We start from the raw sequence: 26,575 nt of genomic DNA on the forward strand, positions 1-26,575 counted from the left end.
AACCACTACCATTTTGCTTCGCCAACCATGACTGATCATCCTAGTTTAAACCCCCTACAGTTATTACTTCATAAATACTGCTTTTTTTTAATCTAGAATTTTGTCACTTCTAGTCACACAAATTGACTCGTTATATTTTAAGTAGCTTTTAATTTATGTGGTTGGCCCATAAAAATTATTTAAAATGTGTCATACCAACCAATACAATTAAAGATCATAAATCAAGGATGAAGGATAATATTACTCTTACTATTTACAAGCAATCAAATTGTTTTGTCTCCATAAAATTTGAGCTACAGTTTGGAAACCTGGAAACCTGATTTCAATCGAATTGTTCTTCAATTCCAAACTTGCAAAACACATAAATTTAAGAAAAGTCTGTAGGTCTGGGCATCTGAATTCACTACACTTCAGCTCTTTTTTTATCTCTCTTCTGTGGGCCAGCCCTATAATATTACTCCATTTGTAAACCGCTTCTGCAGGTTTATCTTTTACCGTGAGACATGGTTTTATATAAATGTCACTTTTAGGCCCATTTCCCACTTTATATTGTGATATAGCTATGTTGTTTCTGTTATCACTAAAAATTTCCAATTGGGCAATTAATGGCAGGGATTTGGAAGTCTACTGGTTTCCTTCCATCCCCAGCCTTGCCTAACGCCTTTTGGAATAGAATTTATTAGGGATAGATTCATGTCAGAGAAAACAAGGCTCTAAGCTTCCTGTTTAATTGTCTCCTGACATAATAAACTACTATATCAGGAGGCTGCTAAGTGAGTACCTGTGGCCTGACTTCTTTTGCCTTCCCGTGTCCATGGACATACTTCTCTAGTCCACTTGAAGATTTCCCCCCAATCCACTTGGCGTGCAAACCAAACAAATAAATGATTTAAAACTTGGACTCACAGACTTTTCTCTTTCCTTTTAAGATCTTTCTACAGTTCGGCTGTCTCCTCCATTGGAGGTCCACCATATCCATCCATCATTACATGCAAACTAAGATTTCCCTTTCCTTTCATCAAGATTCAACAGGAGTTAGGAATATGGAAGTATTATGGTTAGACGCATCATGGAATAAGAGAGAAAATGATACCAAATCCATAATATATTGTGCGTCTCATCTGGAAGTCAAGAAGATGGAAGGTAAATGATTAAGGGAACAGAAGAACAAAAATCCAAATAACCAGAAAAGGGGGAGTGTATTTTAGGCTGAAAATAGGAGTGAATAAAATAATATGAGGATTCAATTCCAATACCTTATGAACTCAGGAATCTGAATTGAGAAAGAGCAATGAGAGAACACGTGATTTTCACGATTGCTACAAGCTTTACCAACCAGAGGACCAGTAAAATATGCTACTACTTTGGAGCTATGTAACAAAAACTGTTGGTAGTACATACACTTTCGGCCAGTAACTTACCATCTATATGTTGCATCGATCATAACCAGAGAACCATGATGAGGATTCGGTTAGTTTTGGCAACTCACCATCTTCACCATTATAGAATGAGTCAAATTCCTCTCTCCATCTCTGATCACTAGCAATATGAGCCTCCCCTGTGTCGTACTTGGCAATATGAGTATCATCATAAACTGGTCGGATTGCTTCTCTGGGTAAACAAGATTCCATAAGGAGATCATTAAGGGCACTAATCTCCTTTTTATGTTTTTTCTTCAATCTATCAACCTGTTTGTGGGCCTCCTCAGTTTCTTTCTCTGCCTCCATGGCTCGCTTCTACATAAAAATCTCTTAGGTAAATCAAACTTGGTCAAAGTAGAAGGTTGAGACACAAAAGGTTCTGTTTTGAGCAACACTAGAGGAATTACTAGCATATTTCTTCTAAGATCATCACTTGGCTCTAAATATTGTGAAGTTCACCATTGTCTAACATGTCCAAAGCTTAATTCAAATTAAAAGTAATATAGCAACAATTTTTATAATTTATAGAGCATGATTCTGTGCGCTTTTGAAGCTTCAATAATAGAAACATTTGGTCAAGAGTAAGCTCATTATGTAACATGTACAGCTATTCAAGTTCAGGACTTTTTAACAGGTCTACTTTTGAGTACAACCTCAGCACTGTTAAACGGGAAAAATGAAGAAGTTAAAAGTCCATCTAAACAACTTAAAATTCATAAAATTTTAGAACAAAGTATAAACTGTGAATGTATAGTTAGAAGAGGAAAACATGCGGAAAATGGCAATTTTAGACTTTAGGAGGGAGAAATGTAAACATGTCCCAACAGCTAATGTAGAAAGAAGAGAAAGAAAGTGAGCGAGCAGATCTGGTTAATTGAAAGAATAACTGTGCTTGTTCTATTTGCTTTAGTGTAATTGTGTGAGACTATGGGAACTCTGTGTGTGTGTGTGAGAGAGAGAGAGAGAGAAGGAGGGAGGGGGGAGAGGAGGGAAAGGAGAAAAAACATTACAAGAATTGAGGAGATTACTAGAATGTGGAAGACAAAGTATGAGATTTTGAAGAACAGAAAATGTCAGGATATCATAACGTTCCAATATTTGAATCATGAGTGGTATCACCCATTAAGAGTCTTCTCATCAAGATGGTATTGACCCAGAATAAGTTGTATCTCAAATGCGATCTTCTTCCCCTTATTAGGTTAGATACTGATACCACGGATTATTAACCCATTGAATGCATGTGTAACTTACCAATAAAAAAAATCGTATAATGTGCATAAGAGTTTGGTAGAGGGTGCGGTCTGTAATACCAATCAAAAGAAAAGGAAGAAAATTAAAAAGCCTCGACAACAAAAGACTAACAAACTTACCTGGGAAGACACAACAGCCTCTTCTGCTTCTTTCAGCCGCACAAGTAATTCTCCTGCAGCCTGCACAGCTTCAGCTGTGTCCCTCAATTGAGCCTGAAGTCCTTTATTTTCATCCCTATAATATCGCCTCTCTTTTTCTCTTTCTACTCTTAATGCTGAGATTTCTGCTGCAAGGGCATTTATGAACTTCGACTCAGCACCCTTAACTCCTGCTTTTGCAGCTGCTTTCTTCACGTCCTCTATTCCTTCCCGGATCATCCTTTGCCTTGCAAGCAACTGAATATGTTTCTCTTCCAAATCTGCATAGAGTACCAAAATGCGTGCATGCCGCTCTATAGCCATCTGCATTGCTTCCTTCAGCTCTTCAGCACATTTCCTCTCAGTTTCTAGTTCTTGCTTTGTCTTTCTGGTTAGTGACCTGCTAGCTTCAAGTTCAGTTCTCAATTCTTCTGAAAGAGAAATCCATCTGCTCTCTGCCTCAGTCCAATGAATTCTTTCCTGTTCAAGTTTCTCCTCAGCACTCACAGTGGACTCCAGAATTCCAGTAAGAGGTGGAGCCAAATGAGGCTGACATGAATAAGTCAATTGCGGTGGTAGATTTTGTCTTCGACATGAAGTGGATGAAAAATCTACGTAAAACTGTAGCTGGCTTCTTAAAATTTGAATCTCTTCCATCAACACTTCCTTTTCACCCATATCATAGAAATTCCGATAATGTTCCAGCTCATCTTCAACTCTTTTCAAATTGATTTTTGTCCTTAAAACATCAGGATGATTTTCATACTTTTCCTTTAAGATCTGTAGAACAGAGGTAAGATATATGCACAAGGTACTAAAGGGAACTTTGAGAACAAGTTTCTACCTTATGCTCCTGTGTGAGGGACACTAGCTCTTCCTGCAAGAACTCCTCAGTGGGTAAAAATCCATCCATAAGGTTCTCAAGGCGAAGAATTTTATCCTCCCTTGTCTGTGCTATTATGGCATTGCATTCCCTCTCGTGCTTATATTGTTGCATCTGTAAATGATCAATAGAAAGGGTCATGTCAACACTAAAATATAGTGGCTATAGTCTGTTAACAATAAAATTTGAAAGAGACCAACCAAACAATTAAGCTTCACAATCTCAGAAGTTTGCTTGGCACAGAAATCTTCTAGTGCCATTTTTCTCCTGATAGCTCCTGCCAATACCTTCTCCACTGCCTGTGTAATAGGGAAAGGTCAACTAAATCATGCATGATAAGATCCCAGAACGATATATGGAAACCCAGCTGTCTCTAAGCTTACTTTGGGAACTTGCTTCTTCAATTTGTCAGCAGGCTCTGAGCCATCAACAGGTACTAGCTGTAGGTTTGAACTGTAATCAGCCTCTGTGGCCTCTAGCTGCATTTTATTCTTGCAACTGGTACACATAAATACAACTGAATCTTCTTCCAGTGTATCACCAAGAGAGGTTTGGACACCCATATCAACTTTTTCAACTGGTAAAACTGGCTTAGATTCTGTAGGTTTTGACGAAAACCTGAACGATGACTGCCTTAGAGCTGAACTTTGGCGATGACTATCAATAATTTCAAGGCCATTGTGGATGCTTGCTGCCAAATGTTCAGTTGATGAAATAAAGTTTTTAATTTTCTCAGCAGACAGAGTATTAGATCTCATGGATTTCTTGAAAATATGAGCAGCCTCTGGGCCTAACTTCTTATCATCTTGCGGATCTTTCTGTGAAGCAGTCAACATTGATGAAGTTCTCAAGCTTTTCCTGCTGTCGCAGATTCTGGGTGAAACACTTTGAATTGGAGACTTGAGTACTGGAGAGACATCAGATGGAAGAATGCTCAGGCTAGGAGGAGACACACAATTCACCAAGCCATTTGAAAAATCATTCAGTGCTTCTGCACTGGAGATGCCAGAAGAAACTCCATTAAGTTTGGAGACTGAGCAGGAAGAATTATCCCTCACATTTTTAGTAGGTGATTCTTCATTTTGAAATTTATTGAGAGACAAGCTAAGAATATTTGTTCCCTCCACAGGTTGCCAAGATGGATCTCCATCAATGACATTACTTTCTCTGTGATTTTCCTTTATGAGATTAGGATCATTTAGCGCATTAGCATTAGAAGAATGTGAGGGGTTTCTAACAGAATCTGCACAGTCAACAAACATTATTTCATCATGTTCAGATGCTCCTTCTTCCATACTAACATCCGTATCCTCAGAACTATGTTCTTCAATGCATCCACCTTCAGATGTGTAGCACCGAGGCACATTAAAACTTACATCTTCAGAGTCTACAAGTTGCAAATCTAAATTTACAGCATTTTTTTGGCCCAGATCAATTGTATTATTAGTTTCACTGTAGGCTATTTGCTTATCCACTTGAACACAGAGCCTCTCAACAGCTTCCTCATCAATCTCCATCTCCTCATCACTATCATCGTCCACATGGGTTAATGTCACTGGACAATTGAGGCTAGACTTTAGTAGATTCAAGCTTCTACGGATCCATTCTGCTGAGTGACCTCCATTTGAGTCAATGGCATATCCGCGGTTAGCCTTATATCTATCTAGTTCATCCTGTTGAATCCATCTATTAAATTCATATTTACGAGTTTAAGTTTGTGTATTGGAGAAACACAATTGTTATGAATAAAAATATACCCTTAGCTGCCTTATCACTTTTCTTAAGTGATTCACATCATTCTTCATTACTTCATTAACAACTGCCTTGTTCTTAATCGCCTTAGCACGCTGAGCAAATCTCAACGTACTGAAAGTTTCACTCTTACAGCTGCAAAATTGAATTATGTGACCTTCCCTTTCAAAAAGAAGAAGCAAGGCTGATATGATAAAAGATGGGCTCAGAAGTATTACCATTGTGAAGGAGAAACAGCACAGACCATCGCTAATTTTGAATTTCCCCCAAGAGATTCCTGCAATAAGAATGTCAACCTGGAGTCTCTATAGGGGATATGCCTTTGCTTTCCCGTTTGAGAAACTTCAGCAAGAATGTTGATCAAATTCCTGCACTCCAATAATTTATCCCAATTAGAACTTAACCTCTTTTTTCTGACACATTAACGCATAGTTAACCAAACGACTCCAGCATAAGTTTAGAACAATTATCAGTCTTGCTGTAGAGGCTGCTTAAACTCACAAGTAAATGTAGATTAAGACAAAATAAATTTGGCAATGCCATTGGCAATTATGATGGGAAGATGCTGGCTTGTACCCCCAAAAACTACAATAGCTATCCTTTTTTTTTTTTTTTTTTTCCATCTAGTTAAGCATGGCATAGGCCTTTTCTCTAAATTGTCAAAATTAGTTCCATAACATGTAGTTTATCATTTAATAAAAGTCTCACTTGGAACATTTCATACTAAATTTTATGCAACAATCTTTCAATCCTTCCCTAATTCTTGATCCTCTGTTTCTAAATACCACCAATGGTCAAGTGCTTCAAAAGAGATAAATTCCTCATCAAGGTTACTTATATGCAGGAAAGAATTTCTATGCATCAAAGATCTCTGTTGATTATGATATTATTGATGATATAGTATCTTCAGAGCAGAAATAAAAATGCAAAAGACTTTTCCTTAATGCACGCTACAGAGAGACTCTTGTCATTTTCCCATACCAAAACATTAGTTCTACTCTACAACATTTATGCTCTTATCTTTTGACCTCTATGTTTGCCCCTTCAATTTATCCACTTATTGCATCCATAAGTTGTTAACTTCCATTCTCCTTCCTTCAATGTTGCTTAGAATTCTAGGAAATTTAATCCAAAAGGAAATAAGTCAACTTCACCAATTAAGAAAAATTTTATTATTAAATTAAACTTCATTTGACAGTTCTGAGATAATGGTAATTGAAATAGCTCTGAAGACGAATGGATATTGATGACATTAAATTGAGAACTTGACAATGGGCAATGTTATGTTATGCCAATTTGATCAGAGTAAAAAGTTAATCATGCATGCAATACAATTTGATCAGAATAAAAAGTTAATCATGCATGCAATATTGCATTGGAAAACCATAATCTAAATGCAGGATGACATAAATTATCATACGAAAGTTTATATGCTAAACTATACCCAAGCTGTGAGAGCGATCGATTTATATTCCCTGCTTCCTTTAAACGCTCTCCTGATGCACCAGTTAACTTTTGCCGCTCTGAACCAGCTAGATCAACAAGATTTATTCTGCTTGTTTTGAAGCTGCTTAAAGCATCTGCCTTGCTCTACCAAAATGACAGTTTACATAAATTCCACTAGCAAATACGTGATGCAAAATCAATAAAGAAAAAGAATTATTTACAATTCTCTTGTTCGTTAAAGAGAATATCCCAAAAGCTTAATTTGTGAGGAAATAAGAATTCCAATGTTGTCTAAGCCGAACTGGGCACTCAGGCAGGGCAAGGAACAACCCAAGGAACCACTGAAGCCCTGAGGTAAGATGCCTTTGGCTCTCTCACCTTCAGCTAGGAAATTGCCTGCAGCCAAACACCTTAAGCGAGCACCACTCTAAAGTTGCTACATTTTAAAGGTTGTCCAAATACATCTCTCAGAAAGTGGCTTATAAACTTAGGTTCAATAAAAGGATAACTTTTTCATTTGCAAGATTGTTCTTTAAATTGATAAAAATGGGTTGTTTGCAAGTCCTGACAAAACCAAAGGCTGGGGGGGGGGGGGGGGAGCAAAGAAGAAAGAAAAGCATGTGAACAATAAAGTCGCCTTTTTTGCATTTGAAATATTGGAGTCAACAATAAGGATTAATCACTGACACCTAAAACGCCGGGTAGGCCTGCATAACAACCAAGAACAAATTCTGGGCATGCACTCAAATGCCAAAAGACTTCCCCAATTCACATCATTTAAATCAAATGATGAAATCTATAGAATTTTATGCCACAATCTAACCAACAAATTCACCATCAAATACTGATGTCAAAAGCTTCACAAATGCACCTTACTTGGCTAGAAGAGACTTGTGTTTCTTATTTATAACACCCCAACATACTTACATCCTAACCACAGTGTATTTTAGTATTGATAATATAGCTATTAGGAACTCAATAATCTACAATTCTCAATCATGCTATTACCTTACATCTTGATTCCACAACACAAGTGAAAACAGTATGTGAACGGGAACTCTCAGCATTTATACTTGTTGCACCTGTCCTCCTATTTGACAACCCCTGCATAATTTATTCAGTCCTTTTAAATATGATGTTTGCATAAATAATCAATATGCACTTATAATCTGTGGTAAAATATAAACAATTTTACCAAAGAAAAAATGGTTGAAAATTAGGAAACTGCCCAGACTAATCTTTAAGAATAAATGGAACAAACTATGACAAGTATGAATAGTTAGCTTCAAAAATTTTGTTTTTAAATAATGATTCAGTTATTGTCTAGTAATCCTTTTTTTTTTTTTTTTGATGACAGGTGAATATGGTAATCAGTACTGCATTCCAGATAGGGATTAAACCTAAAATTAAATAAATAATAAATGGTGATCTGGGACTCAAACCTTGATGTGCACTTTAAGCAAGATTGCCTAGTAATCATGACGATGACAAGATTGCCTTCAAAGATGGACAGAGTCCAGATACACGACATGCACTTTGTGCAGGCCTTACCTTATTCTTCATCCTTTTTTTTTCTTTTCTTTTTTTTATGATTTTTTAAGTTTAACTCAAGGCTTAAGAGGCCTGTGCATATCCATGAATGTCTCAAAGTGAAGAAGAAAAAAAAAATTCTTCTTTAAGCATAATAACCACCTATTTTTTTGTAAGTAAGAAATCTTTATTAATAAGCACAAAGGATGGAACACAAATACATAGAAAGCATGAAAACCACCTTAATGAACTTTTGACATTCATTGAAACAGATGAACTTTACACTTCTATCCTATATTGTTTGCCCAGTATTCCATCTTAGGATGTTCCAAAATATGGTCCTAGACAAAAAGTCCATGGAAACAAATTTAGTAACCCTGTAATATGGCCTCTGTTTTATCCAAAAGTGACTGATGTAAATAATTTGATAAATTTGCCTGACTTTTTCAGGAACGTAATCTTGAAAATTTGTAGAAAGTGGACAAACAACATGAAACACTGCATACTATTACGCTTCCCATCATAATAATTCTACCAGTTTGCACAATATTGCAGCTCCATAATTAGAAATTAACTTCCAACTACATTATTCAAATCTCTGGCTTCAGTTAGTTCTGCCCCGTTTTAACTTGTATGTAATCTAGATTGCTGGTTCAGAAGGTAAATACAGCACTCAATGCCATTCAAACTAGACCCCATGCCTACATATGAACCACCACGATCAAAAATTAACTGTCCCTCTTTTAGTCAAATCTCTGACTTCAGCTAATTCTGTCTGTTTTTAATTATAGGTAAGTTAAAATGCTGGTTCAGAAGGTAAATACAGCACTTGATCTCATTCGAAACTAGATCCCATGCCTACATATCAACCCTAGGGGGCTGGGCAGCAGGTCCCCGAAATCTGGCCTGCCAGCCCAATATGCACGGATACAGGGGTAACTGTTTTCCGCCCGTTATCCTCGGTGTGCGAACGGATAGTTTAAGAAATAAGTTTAAATGGGTGGCCCGTTTATATAAGTATAAATTTTTTTTTTAAAAAAAAAAAAACCTAGTTTGCATTGTTTCTCATTTCTTCCAATCTAGCTGCTCCTCTACCCTCTTTCTCCATTAGGCCACTCTCCTATTTCACCTCTCCTTCACGGTTTTCAGCCCGTTATCCTCAGTGAGTGAGCGGATAGTTTAAAAATAAGTATAAATGGGCAGCCCATTTATACTTATGAACCACCACGATAAAAAATTAACTGTCCCTCTTTTAGTCAAATCTCTGACTTCAGCTAATTCTGTCTGTTTTTAATTATAGGTAAGTTAAAATGCTGGTTCAGAAGGTAAATACAGCACTTGATCTCATTCGAAACTAGATCCCATGCCTACATATCAACCCTAGGGGGCTGGGCAGCAGGTCCCCGAAATCTGGCCTGCCAGCCCAATATGCACGGATGCAGGGGTAACTGTTTTCCGCCCGTTATCCTCGGTGTGCGAACGGATAGTTTAAGAAATAAGTTTAAATGGGTGGCCCGTTTATATAAGTATAAATTTTTTTTTTTAAAAAAAAAAAACCTAGTTTGCATTGTTTCTCATTTCTTCCAATCTAGCTGCTCCTCTACCCTCTTTCTCCATTAGGCCACTCTCCTATTTCACCTCTCCTTCACGGTTTTCAGCCCGTTATCCTCAGTGAGTGAGCGGATAGTTTAAAAATAAGTATAAATGGGCAGCCCATTTATACTTATGAACCACCACGATCAAAAATTAACTGTCCCTCTTTTAGTCAAATCTCTGACTTCAGCTAATTCTGTCTGTTTTTAATTATAGGTAAGTTAAAATGCTGGTTCAGAAGGTAAATACAGCACTTGATCTCATTCGAAACTAGATCCCATGCCTACATATCAACCCTAGGGGGCTGGGCAGCAGGTCCCCGAAATCTGGCCTGCCAGCCCAATATGCACGGATGCAGGGGTAACTGTTTTCCGCCCGTTATCCTCGGTGTGCGAATGGATAGTTTAAGAAATAAGTTTAAATGGGTGGCCCGTTTATATAAGTATAAATTTTTTTTTAAAAAAAAAAAAACCTAGTTTGCATTGTTTCTCATTTCTTCCAATCTAGCTGCTCCTCTACCCTCTTTCTCCATTAGGCCACTCTCCTATTTCACCTCTCCTTCACGGTTTTCAGCCCGTTATCCTCAGTGAGTGAGGGGATAGTTTAAAAATAAGTATAAATGGGCAGCCCATTTATATAAGTATAAAATTTAAAAAAGAAAACCCTATTTTGGATTGCTTTTCATTTCTTCCAATCTAGCAACCTCCTCCACCCTCCTCCATCACTTAGGCCTCTCTCCCATGTCTTCAAAGTGGGCATAAAGACCCATGGTGGGTCATTGCGCATAGACCCATTGTGGGTCGCTATGTAGAGGTGGGTCTCTGTGCAAATCTGTCGCTTTGGTTGGTTTATTTGTAGATATGTTGATTTGTATTAAAGGATGTTGATTGTGGCTAATCTTGATGGATTTAAGGGAAAAAAATGGGCTGAAATCCTCCTGCCTCTTCAAGGGATACAAGCAGACAATGATTGGGGTTGAGCAGGAGACGGGGGGACAGGGAAGACAGGTACAGACAAGTTATCAACCCCCACAATCTGAAGTTAATGAATTTTTTTTTTTTTTTTTTGGCATTCTCTTTTAAATCATTTAGAAACAAAACTTGCCTTTGTCATTGACACTTCCTAAATTTCAATTTCTAATGCATTCAGGTAACAGGGTGTAACGACCTAAGGAATGTTCAAGCCACATCTAGGCCTATACTACAAAAGAACTACTCAAGGTTACAATCAAAATCCCCTGGGAAATATTATAAAATACTTGAACTTCTCCCTCCCAAGTAATGTGGGATCCCATTCACCACCTTTATATACATAATCACACAAGCCCTTAAATCCTTGATGTCCTCATAGGGCCATTCTACCATAAGTCACAGCTCAAGTCCCACACTTCTAACTAGGATTGGCTCTGATACCAATTTTAACAATCCAAGGAAGCCCCAAGCCACATATGGGCATAAGTTCCAAAATGACTAGTCACGATTACAATTGAAGCCCCTTAAAATCATCAAAAAATGCTTGAACTTCTATGTCCCAAATAATGCGGGATCCCACTCACTGAATTATTACAAGGGGAACAAGAAAGAAAAGAAAATATTACTCATCAAGAAGTATCAAAATGTAATCAATGACAAAAAGGTTTTAAGAAATTGAAATAAATAACAATTAAAATATTTCCTCTAGTTGACATTATACACTGAGAAACTGCACTTTAGGGTAGTAACAAGCACATATAGAATTACCTAACCTAAGATTCGGCCCCGTTTGGATTCGAAAAGCGTTTCATCTCATCTCATCTCATCATTACAACTTTCCCAAATTCCCACACAAAATATAATAAACAATTCTACTTTTTCAAATCAGAAAACAATAATAATAATATTTTATTCAACTTTTATCTTTCATCTCGTTTCATCTCATTTCATCTCATCTCTGAATCCAAACCATCCCGAAGTCAACTACTCAATTTTTTTCCATGTAACTGAACTAGAGTGCCTCCAAATATGTTGAGATAAATAGTCATATATAAGATTTTATCAATTTAACTTTTATAGGTTCAATTTTGGGTGAAAAAACATAAAACAGCTATAATTTACGTATGAAAAACGTTTTTAACCCTAAATTTTATGTTCAACAATTACCCATGATGTGTTTTCTTTCAATTAAATTTATTCAACATTGAATGATATTCTAGCTATGGATGACCATTCCATGTCTATTACAATTAAGTCAATTAATAAAAACTGTTAATTTGCTTCTCAAACATTTATCTTTTTGTGCATACACGGATTCAACTTGCAAACACCACAACAAAATATGTATTCTTGCCATGCCTACGGTAGAAGTATAACAAAGAGCACCTTTATCAAGAGTAGAGTCACATCCTTCATTGTACGAACAGACTCCTCTTTCAGATTTTCAACATAGACTCCAGATTTGACATCCTCCCTTACCTGGGAGAAAAAGCAACAAAAGAGCTAAGAAGAACAGGTTTATATCAGCAATAATAAATAAAGATGAAATAATGTTAAGTTCCATTTACCTGGAGATTTCTTTGATTTGGATCCAACAAATCTGTGATTTGCTCATTGTAAATCTGCAAGAAAAAAAATAAAATAAAATAAAATCAAGTGGCATAGCAGTACAGGTATAAGTAGGTCAAGGATTCCAAAACAAGTTTTTATCATAATTCAACCTCAAGAAAAGAACAGTAACACTGATACTCAAGTTGTTTGTCAGCATGCTTGATTTGCTCCTATAAAGATAGCACAAAAGCACATATTAGAGCCACTGTTCGTTAATATGATAAAACCTTCAATGACTGAAATAAAGTACAGAATACCTCACCTCAATTATGCGAGCAAAGAGTTGCTCAAAAACACGAGGGGTTAACCCCTGTTGGTCACTGGATAAGTTTTCTTGCAACAAGGCATTGGCTGGACCCCACATAGTATAAGTCTTTCCACTTCCCGTCTAATGACATCAATTTTCCAATATATGAATAATAGGATCATTAAACTCAATAAAATTAGAAAAGAATCAAAGAAACAGAAAGATACCTGTCCATAGGCAAACACAGAACTATTGAATCCAGCCAAACAATTTTCAACGAGGGGCGCTCCCACAAGCTGGAAGATATCTTGCTGCAAATAAAATAAATAATTTAGCTTTTCGCCACTAGAAACCAGTCAAAAACCTGAAAACAATCACATTGATATGAAGCATGCCTGTGTCGCTTCAATGTCAGCAACCGAGTCAAATGTGAAGGTTTGTCCATTAATTGATAATGACTCACTAGAAGTTTTCTGAACTATTACGTCACCTTCATCTCTGTCCTTATGTGGTGGTCGCATTCGAACAATTACCTGGAAAATTATGACAAGATCCACCAGAAATCAGTGAAGACTCCAATGCTATGTTCAGGTACTGAGAAAATGCAGCGAACGAAGACATCAAGATCTATAATCTCAAACCTCCTTGGACTTTTCTAAAACAAAACCTGGTGAGTAAATCCTAGTGCATAAATTCAATGGAATTAAGCTAAGTTGTTGTCATTAAAAAAAAAAAATAATAAAAAAAATAAAAAAAAAAACAAAAAAAAAAAAAAAAAAACAAAACAAAACAAAACCAAAATAAACTTAAGCAACACCACCATACCAGGTTTTAGAGGTGATGAGAAAATGTAGGAAACAAAGACATCAAAAATCTATAATCTCAAACCTCAATAGCTTTATTTTCCTAAAAACAACGCTGAGTTATTAAAAAACAAAACAAAAAGAACTGTACCAGTTTGTCGATGTGTCCTCTTCATTCATACAGAAACCAGCTTAACATAAAAAGTAAGATTTGAGATGCACACTCTCTTAATGTGTTAATATAAAGAGTAAGATATGACATTTAGGGGATGCTTGGGGAATGAGATGAGATGAGAATTTTGTTAATAGTAGAGAGCTAGTTTGATTAAGTATTTATTGGGCCCTTCCACTCTTACTAATTTTAAGAAAAGTAGGGCAAAGGTCAAAAAGCAGAATATCCAAATGGGTTCAAATTGGTGTTACTGCATTTGGGACAGATTATTTAATCTCTTTGTTTCTCCTCTACTTTTCCTCCACTATCTAAGCAGCGAAACAAAAATATAGTTTCACTGTAGGTGACTTGAATTCCACGATTTCTGGAAACCAGAACTTTCTAAGCATAAAAGTTGATATTCATGTCCATTTCTATGCAAGCAAAACTCAATCAGAAGTGGGAAGTACGAAACAAAGTTCAAAAAGAAAACTGAATAGAGAAATGTTAAAAGCCACATCATATTAATTGCGTGGTTTTACATTATCTAGGTAGCCACGGATATTAGTGAAAATCGTACGCATAACCAGAAACCCTAAATTTCACGCCAAGCAATACCTTGACGCCAGAATCAGAAGCCCCTGGAACAGAATTCTCAGGCACGGTCTCCATGATGAGCTTCCGCTTGAGAGGATTCGAAGAAGGCGGCCTCGGCGGCAGAGGGCTCTTAAAATTGGCCGGAGATTGCTTCGAATCGCACTGAATAAAGTTCGGATCGGGCGGAAGGGCGTTCTCCTTGGCCGATATGGTCTTCCTGGACGGCCTGGGCTTGGCCGAGCTAGGGCTGGGGGACGACGGTAGGTCCGCGGAATGCATCTCCCTCAAGATCGGGTTCTTTGGTTGCATGAAGTGCTTCATTTTGAGGACAAATTGGAGTATGATACAGAGAGAGAGGAAGGGTTTGGAGGGGACAAGGAAGCGAGAGAGGGGGGTGAGGGAAATGTAGCCGTTGCAGGAGGGGGACACTGGGAGAGAATTTGAATTGGGGGAATTGTGAAAAGCACGTGCACATAGTGACAGTATATTAGAGTAAGGGTCCTTTTACCTTTGCTAGAGCACTCACAATGGACATTGTAAAATACATATTTCTTTAAAATATAAAGGGATGTCCTCAAAAAACACCTCTATCGGATCTTGTATTTTAAAAATGTTTCACATTTTACTACAATATTCACTCTACATGTAGAGGAAGCTGTTCAAAAATGTAAACATTTTTAATTCATTTCTCTTTCCTCTGTGCGTTGGTTTTCTTCATTTCTTCAAGTTTCCTTTATTTCATTTCAGACCCCTCTCCCTCGTTCATCATTCCCACGGTTTCTCTTTGCTTGGCGCGAAAGACAGAACCAGCACCTTCCATCGTTCCTCGACTTCGCTTCTCAACTCCATCGCCGATCATCTGTTGTCTTCTTCATCAAGCTTTGCCCTCACAGTTGAGGTACATTAGAAATTTTTTCCCTTTACATGTACTGATTCATGAGTAGGTTTGGGTGAAATATTTGGCTTTCTTTGAATCTCTCTCTATCTCTCACTCTCTCCAAAGCACATGAAAGCATAGATTTTTTCTTCTCAGAATATGGGTACTCTAGGATTTTTCATGGGTACGTGATTGTGGGATTTTACATTGAGAGAGTTTGTGAAAGATTAATCAGTGAGTTTCTTACCTGCTCTATTTGTGTCGGACTTCTTTCACAAGATAATTATATTCCATTATCAGTTGTGTTCTGGTCAGCCTAAAAGACTTGAAAGGTCTATATGGGTTTGGGACAAACGGTCCTTTCTATACATACCTTCCATGCCCAGCCTGATCCCTTCCCAGGTGCTTTGTTTTTAGGGGTTCCTCTGGTACTTCTACTTTTTATTTGTTTGTTTTGTTGGGTATTCAGATTTTCTTAGTAACTCTATAGATCTTGTTAAAATGTTTTATTTGGCATTGTATTTATCTGCTGCCCAAGTGTTGCATTAATCAATTATATTTTATACCTCAGAGCCAGAAGTAGTTAAATCAGAAATACTGTAATAAAATTTTTTGTCCTGTCATATACACATTATATTCCAGCTTTGTCATTTACAAAATTTTTGGCATTCGATTTTCTTGGGCTTCGGTCATTAGTTGTAATGAGGATTGTTTTCATGATTTGTTTGTATCCTTCTCTAGTGATGCTTTAAATGGCATTATTTTCATGATTTAAAGCATGATTTAGTAATCTTGCGGATTGTTTTCATGATTTGTTTGTATCCTTCTCTAGTGATGCTTTAAATGGCATTGTTTTCATGATTTAAAGCATGATTTAGTAATCTTGCAGATTGTTTTCATGATTTGTTTGTTTCCATTGCAATTCTATTGCCTCTTTTTAATAATAAGTATGTGGTGGTGATATGACAGTCAACCGAAGTTTTTGCCATTTAAAGCAAATTATCAGGATGACATGAATCTAGCTTTCCAAATGCAAACAACAAGCTTGAACCTTACAAACTTAATGCTGAAATCAGGCCTGACTAAAAAGCATCACTGCATATTCCTATTCCTATCTATAAAGTTTCACTTATATATATATATATATATATATATTTATATATATAAAGGCATTTGACATGCTAATGTGGTTTTGTCATCAAACTGTAACCCAAATTCTGCATAAAATTTCCTTCTTAAATTTCCCTGTCACTATCCTGTTAGATACAAGTTCTATAACTTATTTATCATCTTCCTCTTCTAGCCAAATTTCCAGCACCTTCTATTACTGCCCAACCTGATCTAAGGCCCTTTTTTTTTTTTTTTTTTTGCCAGGAACTCCTTTTGCACGGAAAAAATGAAGAGCTATATCAGCATTTAGCAGCTACATTGGTTTCTCAGTTGTATCCTTAGATGTACTTTTGAATCTTTGATCTCTGTCTCTCTCTCTCTACATGTATATATTTTTTTGTTTTGATGTAAATTTCAATATTATAAGCAGATTGTGATTGGCAAACTGAAAAATTTCCTGCATGTATTTCAGGGAACCGATTATTTTAGAACTCTGCTACTCCTAAACCTGCCTATGTTAAAGCTAATATTTTCTCCCCCTCTTATTTTCTCAACCCTTTAAAGCCAGCCCCCATAACCGATTATTTTAGTCTCTTTTCAACTGTGTTTGCTTGCCTATTGGTCATTTTTTTAAGTTGTTTCATAAAAGAAAAAGATGAGTGCCCAATTAGAACTTGTTTTATGGGAATGCTCTTTTGATAATTTTTTGTCTAGAACACAGCACAAACATGAAGCTTATGTCCAGCCACATTTGGGAATATGGGTTTGATAGTTTTTTGTATAGAACACTCTACAAAACCTGAAGCCACAACGCAGCTAGTGGATAGTTCTGATTTTTTTTTTTTTGTATAGAACACAGCACAAGTAGCACACTAAACTGTCTTAATAGTCTAATGTGTTCTTTGTTGGGGAAGTTATGATGGTGGCACACCAAAGTGTTGTTGTGAATGACTTAACTTTAATTATGTGAATGAATGAGCAGGAACTGGCCAAAACTATGGCATTTCTATCTTCAATTTATTGTCTCCCTATTGAGGGATGTGTATATTATTTTTTGCTGCTTGCTCTCAACTGGGCAAATTACATGCCTTGGACGTGCTACCACTACTAGTATATGCATATATATGTCAATATGCATGCATGTTGGCAGTAATTGGCTACATAACATATCATTTTTAAAGAGTTTGTTAATTGGCTGGAAATTTGTTTTCGGTGCAGATTTTAGTGAACCAGAGTATGTCATTGCCTAACTGTCATGATTTATGGGCTGATTGTTTTTGCAAGCTGTGCATACATGAGTCATGCACCATACATATATCTGTTTTGAATGGATGTCAATATTTTTGGGTTTTGCATCTTCCTCATGAAACATTGTCTTTCTTTTCTTCTTCTTCTTCTTTTTTTAAGGAATATACCAAAAAATATCTTAATTTTTATTTTTAAGATATTTTAGTTTAGCTTATAAATTTGGATTAATTTAAAATATAATATAATTATATGACATTGTATATGGGGAGATATTGCAAATATCAAGAGATATGAGGATATCATTGGTAATTAGATAAAATAATTGAAATGAATAAAAAAGAATAAAAAGTATAATATTTAAATGATATAAAGAAAAAATAGATAAGCTGATGTATGGTATATTGTAAAAGTCAGTATGTAAAATAGAAAAAGTAGGTTTTGGTGATGTATTTTAAAGGATAAGATAGATAGACCATTGGGAGTGCTCTTACCGTCTTTTTGTTTTGGCTTTACTGAACGCGTGGTAGAGACACGTGTCATTGCGAGCGTGATTTCCTTTCTCCACTCCCTTTTTGTTTTGTGTTTTTTTTTTTTTAATTTCAAAGAAGAAAAAAGCTATAGGCAGTTGGCTGGTGCAAGCGCGGGGGGGGGGGGGGGGGAGAACGCGTCTGACATGAAAAAATAAAAGCACACTGTTTCAGTGTTTGATTCCATTTCCCTCCATTTTCGACTCTTTCTCCTTTTGCTCTATGTTTCTCTCCCTTCTGTGCTTCTCTCTCTCGAAGCCCTTTCATTTCCTGTAGAGTCGAAGAATTGCATTTGCAATATTAAGAATAATTTTACGTTGGGAGAATGAAAAAAAAAAAAAAAAGACTCGATAGAAGAAGATGATTAAACCTTATTCATCCTTTAGGGAGTATCTGGAGTGATTGGCCACTTTTGTCAAAGCATCTCACCATGCAGGCATCTGCAAAAAGAGAAATTCTTGGTGAACGAAAAAATGAAACTCGTTTCATCCCACAGATCATTTGCCCCCAAGCTTGAACTCATAAAGATGAAGGCTTTCCTCCATCTCCGTGTAACCGATTGAGCTCTAACTTTCCTCTCTCTCTCTCTCTCTCTCTCTCTCTCTCTCTCTCTCACACACACACACACACACAAATTTCTTCTTCTTCTTGTCTGTTGTGAAGACTGGTCCCTAACTCCCTAGGGTGCGCCTTGTGTGATCGGCTCATTTTTGTTTTGGTGGGTGGTTTTGGGTTTTTTTTCAAGTTATTTTATCCAAGTTTTGGTTGATTTTAGATTTGGGAGTTCGATTTTGAGTTCTATTTCTTCATGGCTCTGTTTTGGTCTATAATTAATTTCAATTTTGGAGCTTGCTTGGGTTTTCTTCTAGTTTGTCAACATGGGTTTTGGTCTATTTTAATTTTGGATTTCGATTTCAAGTTTTTTCATCTTCGATTTTAATGGATTTTTATCAATTTGGATTTTCCCCATGTCTATTCTAATCTTTGGTTAATTTTGGTGGTGTTTCTAGGTTTTAAATGGTTTAGGATCCTGATATAGCTGTGGTGTTTTTTCTTTTCCAGGTTTTGATTCCAGCAAGTAGTTAAAAGGAGAAAACTCAGGTTTGGATTTTAAGAATCCTATGTTTATCTTACTGAATATAAAACTCAGTATTTTTTTATGATCATTATGGAATGGTTACACTTTCCCTTTGAGTTTAATGAATTTTTTATGCATTACCTATTATTTCTCTGTTGTTTACTGAATGCAATAATTAACCATCAAGTTAAGTAGATCCATAATGATTGTAAGAGCAGGAAGATGAAGACTAACACAAACACGCAACCAAAAACCCAGATGAGTGGGAAGACGAAGATCCAGACGATGCCAAGCTCTGTTTCAGTGTCTTTTTTCTTTCTTCCTCATTTCTCCCCAGATCAGATGAGCAGGAAGATGAAGACTAACATGAACACGTAACTAAAAACCCAGACGAGCAGGAAGACAAAGATCCAGACGATGCCGAGCTTAATGTCTTTTTTCTTTCTTTCTTATTTCGATTTCTAGCGGGGCTTCTTTTATTTTCTATGTCTTTTATTTTTTTTAAATCTGATGTGGTGTCATCGACTGCACACCGACTATATGTAACGACAGTATGTAGAAGAATTGTTCAAAGAAAGTCTCTAGAATAAGGTTTTTGAGAAAATGATCTCTACAATATTTGTCGAATTTCATAATAGTCCCCCGTTCAATTCTAATTAATTATATGACGAAGAACCCTAATATGAAAATTACTTGCCACATTAAAACTAAATCTGTGATAACACATGTAACAAATGAAGAAAAATATTTACAGTTATAGAATAAGTAAGGGTCGCACATTCCTTTTAAAAAAAATTAATAAATAGAAGATTCACATGAAAAAATTAATTTCTTAATAATAGATTACATGTTTTTTCAAAAAGAATGTGCCGCATTTGCATATTAACTTATGACTATACCTAACATTATTAAAAAATAAATACTTAGCATTTAAAAAGCATATATATCATGGGATAAATATAAAATATTAAAAAATGAAAATATAAATTAAAACGTTAAAAATAAAGATTTTAGAAAATATTAATATAAGAGTAGATAGAAAATTTGTGAAAATAATACTACAAAAACTGAAATGTTAAAGGGGAACCGAAAATATGAAATTTAAAAAAATGAAAAACTTAAAAAAGTCAAAAAATAATTTTAAATTAGCTTTTAGAAAATATTTTCTTTTTTGACAAATTTTTAATAAGTGTTTTTATTTTTTATTTTTCTACCTTTTAGAATTTGTATGCATAATATTTTCTTTTAAAACAAACGAAAATGGGAGAATACACTTATTTATATAACAGATCATGATGGGCCATTAGTTTGGGAGACTTCAGTATCTACTCTTAAATTTTCGAGGACACGCAAAAATTGATAGTTGATATCGTTAAAAGTCATTAATAATTAATAAAATAAGTGAATATAGACGCTTATAGTTCATTAATAAAAGGTGAATCTTATAAAAAAAGGAGAGAAAGAAAATAACAAAGACTCATTTCCCATATATATAGCAATAGTATGGCCAATCTTATGAATATAATGGTAGATAATCTAGACCAAGTTATTATTATTTCTTTTTTCACTTTTGTGTTAAGCTTTTTTATTTATTTTTAATAAAGGATTCCCTACAAAAGGATCTTTTCAAATAACTAACCTAAAGAAGGGGTGAATTGGATTTTTTTTAATTAACAATTATAAATCAAATACACGATAAAAAATATGAACAGAATATTAAACAGTAGTAAATATAAAAAGTAAGGGTAAAAGAAATACAAACTCAGTATTTTAACAAACTTTAGCTCACGCTCCTTACGAATGATTGGCCTCAAAGTGGACCAAGTCTTAAAGATCATTTTCAAATTCCAGATGGGGAAATCATAAAATTAAGAGTTAAGAAAGTCAAGAAAACAATACAAAGATTGATACAATCCACTTGGGACGTGTCTCGCAAGAGCCCAACATTTAAGATGGGCTTAAAGGAAGAAAATCAAATTTCATTAATGTGATACAACAAGCTATGGAAGACATTACTTGGGCCTATTATTATTAAAGGCCTTGGACTTGTTTATTTCATTAAAATGGTTTACTTTATTAATCATATGAATTAATCTAAAATAATTGGATTGGGATGTCCAACCCACACATATGTTTTATGTTTTATGAATTAGGGTTTCAAGAGAAATTTTTAAGAGTAGTTTAGGGATTGATTTAATTTTCAATTAGGGTTTCTTTAGGAAAGGCCTTGTATTTCGCCAAGGGGTATTTTGGAAAAGATTCTTAAATTTTTAGTTTACGGTTTTATCTTGTTTAGGGGAAGGGTTCTATAGCGCGGCACTATTCATGGTTACTGTAGCTGCACTATTCAAGTGTATTTTTGGAATATTGAGCTTTATTTTACCTAAAGTTTTGTGAGGTTTTAGTTTAAATACTCTTTATTAGCCTCATTTTGAAATATATGAAAGTTTATGAAATTGATGAATTTTATTTATTGTGAGTTGAGTTTATCTCCTCTTATTCTTCATTGAACGTTTAAACTTATCAAAAGTAAATCATAACTTTTGTGGCGTTCCTCATTTATAATCTGGGTTCTTGAGACAGATTCTTCAACGGGTCTAGATTTTAATATAATCTAGGTTCTTGAAACGAGCTCCTTAATGGGTCTAGATTCTTCCATCCATTGACTTAATTTTGATTTTTTTGGGTGAGTTTTTAAATTGATTGTAGGTTCAAGGGATTTCAATTCCATGGGTTCATATCATTTGATATTCAGAGCAAGGTTTCCAATCAGGTCTGATTCTATCTTTTAATTCTTGCATCTTTAAATTTAATTATAGGGCTTAATTGTTCTAGGGTTACAAAAAAAAAAAAGAAAAAAAAGGTGCAAAAAATTCATTTTTCATAAGGCTACCAAATTATTCTATAATTTGGGTTCTTTTTCCTTTGATTTTTTTGAATTGTGGCTGCTGAAATTCCTTCATCCTAGGGCTATCAAAGTTGCTTTGTCATTAGGGTTTGTTTGGGTGGCCAAAATTTACATCATCTAGGGTTTCAAAATTCTAGAGTTTCTTGCATCTCTAAGTTTGTCAATTGCTTGGAGTGCCATTTTATTGATTCTCTTTTATTCCTTGTCAATTTCATGTGTTTGAATTCAATTGTTTGATTTTCACAATTGAATCAATTGTTTGTGATTGAATTATTAGAAAAAAAAAAAGAAGAGAAAAAAAAAAATTGTTCGAGCCTTATCATCAAAGGGGCTGAATACAATACTATAGTTGGTATCTTGTTTTGTATTTACTCTTTTCCTCGTATAATTTTCTTGATTCTCTTGTCATTTTATTATTTCCGTGTTTTCTCTTGTTCTTGTTTCTTAAACCTAATTACTGGTTGGAATAAAACAAAGTTGTATTGTTTTGATTGAGTTCAATTAGTTTTTAAAGAACTTTAGTGGAAAAACTCTTAAGGTAAAAGGTAAGAGAGTATGAGATTATTATTGAAAAAAAAACCAATTAAGGGTTAAACACGAGTGGAGTGCCATTATTCAAGTGTAAAGATGTAAGGCAGTGTGTGAGGTCTTTTTGTAATATCCGCTCCTTTTTTCTTCTTCTTTAAGTATGAGCCTCGATCTACGTGTCAAACTTCGGTTAACGTGCCGAGTTGCAATCTACGTGCTGAGCCTTATCCTACGTGCTGTACCTCAATAGCGTGTTCCGAAAGTTATCCAGCGAATTTCAAAGTAAGATAAATATTTTAAAGTTTAAGGATATTTTAAATATTATGAAAATATCTATAGAAGATATTTCCAGTATTATTAGATAAACTTGTTTTTAAAGTAACACAATTATTATATTTTAATGAGATCTAAAAATATTATAATTATGGATAATTATTTAAATTAAATATTTTAGTTGTTTTAAAATATTAAGAGATTTTACTTTGCGTTGAAAACTTTAATTTAATTTAAATAATTTTATTCTCTTTGAGTAATTAACGATACTTTATCATTTTAAATAATGATGATGAAATATTATTTTATAAACTTTAGTCTATAAAATAATATTCTATCTTAATTCCTTTCAGTGCTTTATTTAAGTGTACGCGTTTTCAAATCAATGTTTAAACTCATTGTTAGATCGTTTTGAGGATTCCAAAGTGAAGGACTGGGATTAAATACCCAAGCATCTACCCTTTTTCCTTCACTTTTTCCTTTCTTCATTTTCTCTCATCTCTCTCTCTCCCATGCACGTCCAGCCCATGCTCTCTGTCTTCTACACCTTGCGTGAGCTTCAAGCCTTCCAGCCGGCGCCACCTCCAGCCACCGTGCCCCCACCTCCACCTCCGGCCTGATCCTCCCACACCGGTGGTGAGCTATATCGGTAGCCACCTCTCTCTCTTTCTCCCTCCAAGCAAATGGGTCTTAAAGCCATTTTCTCCTCTTTGAGCCACCATACGCGACTGAAACAGCCACCAAACACCACCAATGGCTTCACCACATCATGGGCTTCCTCCCCATGTCCTCCTTTTCCTCTAACTCTCTCTTTCTCCGATGGGTCTCAACAACCTTAGTTTCAGTTGCACCGCCGTGCACCACCATACACGGCTACCCACGGTATTTCACCACCACCACCTTGTTCCTCTCATCACCACGACCTTCTCCAACAAATTTCATGTCCAAAGGAGCTGTGTACAGCTCTCACTCTCCCTCACTCTTCCAGGCATGAGTTACACTTCTAGTGGCCGATCCACCGTCGTGAGCCACCGCCTGGCCACCACCTCGCCACCACAGCTCCACCACATCTTCCTCTACCTTTTCCCTAACTTCCCATGAAGTTCTATGGCCTTCCTCCACCTCAAGCAACCTCTCTCCACTTCGGATTCACTGTTCACGGTGTGATGCCACCGTGCTCCACCACCTTTGACCACCATGAGGCCACCTTGAGCCTTTCCAAGGCCACGCCTAGCTATTCTCAAGCCCAAACAACCACTTTACGTGGTGGACAGCCACCGTACGCGGTGTTACCACCACGTATGACTCCTCTGACGCCTTGATCGTGATGGGCAGCGAGCGACGTACGAGTTATCCTGTCGATGATATAACCCTCTATCTCTAGTTATTTATGTTTATATTAGTTGATTGGTTGGACTGTAGACTGTGTAGTTAATATTTGTTGAGTTCACTACGTAGTTGTGAAGTGAAGTGTAGTTGTGAAGTGTTGGGCTTGATTGTGTAGTGTTGTGGACTGTGCTGTGAGTATGGGCGTGAGATGGATGCCGTAGTTGTGATACAGCGTGAAGTGTGAAGAGAGTACGCGTGAAGCGTACTCTGTGTAATGCAGCGACGCGCTGTGTGACGTGCGCTATAGTGATGTGTGGCATAGAATGAAGGAAGTGCGCGTGAAGCATACTCCGTGTTGTATGGCGATGCACCGTGTGATGTGCGTCGTGATAATGAGCATTGTAGTGAAGGGAGTACGCGTGGCGCGTACTCCTTGTCGCGTAGCGATGCACCGTGAGGTGTGTATCGTAGCGATGTGTGTTATAGTGTGGGTGGAAGAGACTTCACGTAGGTGTACTATGTGCTATGTCTTGATACACTGAATGGCATGTCACGAAGGGTTGGATGGCATAGCGGAGAAGCGTGGAGTGTATGGTGTAGCGTCGGGAAACTATGTAACAGTGTCCCAAATTAGTGGTGATGTGGCTATAGTCCAAGGTGACGAGTGTCGCCTTGAGACTGACTTGTGGCTGAAGGTATGTGTGAAATAGTGAAAAGGTATCAGAGAGTGCAGCGGAAGCATGATGGGCATCATGCTGTAACTCGGGGAATTTGTCTCGAGCTACATAATGTGACAGAGGTGCATTTCTGGATGCAGTCCTCTTGTTAAGTGGCAGGAACTATATAACAGTGTCCCGAAGCAATGGTGATATGGCCTGTAGTCCGGGGTGACGGGTGTCATCTTGTGGTTGACTATGGCTAAGAGTATATGGAAGTGGTGGAAAAATATCAAAGAGTGCAGCGGAAGCATGATGGGCATCGTGACGTGACTCGGGATTAGTCTCGAGCTGCGTGACTTGACAGAGGTGCATTTGTGGATGCAGTCATCTCCTATCAAGTGTTAGGGTGAAATTGTCCAGGGCCGAGAACTAGAAAGAGTCCTATCAACCGAGTCCGAGCAAGTTGGTATTGGAGTATGGAGCTTGTTTATACAAGCGAGTGTTCATTGGAATTATAAGTTACTCTTAGGTGATAAAAGGGGATGAGATACATGTGTCTTTGGCAAGACACGTGTGACAGACAGGTTCACCATATATAATTGGTAAGCTATCCTCAGCATGGTTACACGGTGTTTTAGCCCTAGAGTTGGCTTGAATTCCTGTAGCCTGTCTGGATGGGAATGAGGATTTAGTATAGGCTAGGATACGTGAAGGCAGTAATGGGTAAGTAGTCTAAGGTTGGGATGCATGACTCTGTCGATCGGAATCATGCGTCGGATTGTGGAAATAGAAGAACGAGATGAAGGTCTTACTATTTTAACCCTAAGGTGAATCACAGGGGTTCACTTTAAGGAATAAAACCCCAAAAGTTTTAGCATAGTAAATGACACATAAGAGCCCAAGGATGAACGAATAGTGTTCCAAGTGAGGCATAGTTCTATTTTTAGAATAGTGATGATGACGTATGGTTATGTGTATGCATATAGGTTGCCATCTGACACCTCTGACACGCACACGAATGGACTACATGGAATGAGTATGGCATGAAATCCAGGTAAGGATTACGTTCATACTCTTCTAGAGTTTTCTTTATATAAACGAAGAAGAAGACGAAAGCTTTTCGGAAAATGAAACTTTTTCTCCGCAAAGACACGTTTTACGAAAGAAAAAGAACAAAACATAAGTTTTCAAGTATAAGTATGTAGTAGCCCTCCTTGGCAGTCCCTTTTCCCGCACTCAAAGTATGTACTTGTATGCATGTAAATGGATGCTATAAGTAGTACGTATTGTATGTATGTTCATGAAAGGAAAATGAAAAGAAGTTTTAAAAGACGTGAGAACTGTTAAGGTAAGGACTGAAACTGCAATTGACTGTTTCTAAAACAACTCTTAAGAAAAGAAAGAAAACTATTTTTTTTTTAAAATAAATTTCTCTCGTAAAAATGACTCTTTCTTAAACAACTTTTAAAATAAAAGAAAAAAACTATTTTCTTTTAAAGAAACATCTTTTAAAACAACTTTTACAAAAAGAAAGAAAACTATACTTTAAACGACGCGAAGAAAGTATTTTAAAATGTCCCTATGAAAGTGAGGCCTCGACCCTCTATTTTAAAGTGTTCCTATGAAAGTGTTTTAAAATGTCCCT

General features: G+C 36.3%; 1 protein-coding gene and 1 long non-coding RNA gene across 2 annotated transcripts; one reads left to right on the plus strand and one right to left on the minus strand.

Moving 5' to 3' along the window:
* Positions 1-1,180: 1,180 nt before the first annotated feature.
* Positions 1,181-14,868, minus strand: LOC122300229 (kinesin-like protein KIN-12B). Its single transcript, XM_043110730.1, has 16 exons — positions 14,415-14,868; positions 13,238-13,375; positions 13,070-13,153; positions 12,858-12,983; positions 12,706-12,765; positions 12,553-12,606; positions 12,371-12,463; positions 7,899-7,994; positions 6,889-7,034; positions 5,663-5,812; positions 5,450-5,579; positions 4,076-5,365; positions 3,893-3,991; positions 3,654-3,806; positions 2,792-3,589; positions 1,181-1,736 (listed from the first exon to the last, which is right to left on the minus strand). The coding sequence occupies exons 1-16, from the start codon at positions 14,712-14,714 to the stop codon at positions 1,425-1,427; spliced, it is 4,029 nt and encodes a 1,342-aa protein (XP_042966664.1). The 5' UTR covers positions 14,715-14,868; the 3' UTR covers positions 1,181-1,424.
* A 116-nt stretch (positions 14,869-14,984) lies between these two features.
* Positions 14,985-19,837, plus strand: LOC122300230. Its single transcript, XR_006239957.1, has 4 exons — positions 14,985-15,291; positions 16,645-16,724; positions 19,218-19,256; positions 19,452-19,837. It is a non-coding gene; the product is annotated as an uncharacterized LOC122300230 (long non-coding RNA).
* Positions 19,838-26,575: the final 6,738 nt, after the last annotated feature.

This window comes from Carya illinoinensis, chromosome 2, assembly GCF_018687715.1.
Source record: "Carya illinoinensis cultivar Pawnee chromosome 2, C.illinoinensisPawnee_v1, whole genome shotgun sequence".
Classification (NCBI taxonomy): domain Eukaryota; kingdom Viridiplantae; phylum Streptophyta; class Magnoliopsida; order Fagales; family Juglandaceae; genus Carya; species Carya illinoinensis.

Bases quoted from the DNA above. Each gene is read 5' to 3' on its own strand.
- LOC122300229 (XM_043110730.1), bottom strand. From the start codon at position 14,714: ATGAAGCACTTCATGCAACCAAAGAACCCGATCTTGAGGGAGATGCAT. The intron at 12,984-13,069 runs GTATCTTTCTGT...TGATGTCATTAG, and splicing joins CTGTGTTTGCCTATGGACAG to ACGGGAAGTGGAAAGACTTA. The intron at 3,590-3,653 runs GTAGAAACTTGT...TCTGTTCTACAG, and splicing joins CCCTCACACAGGAGCATAAG to ATCTTAAAGGAAAAGTATGA.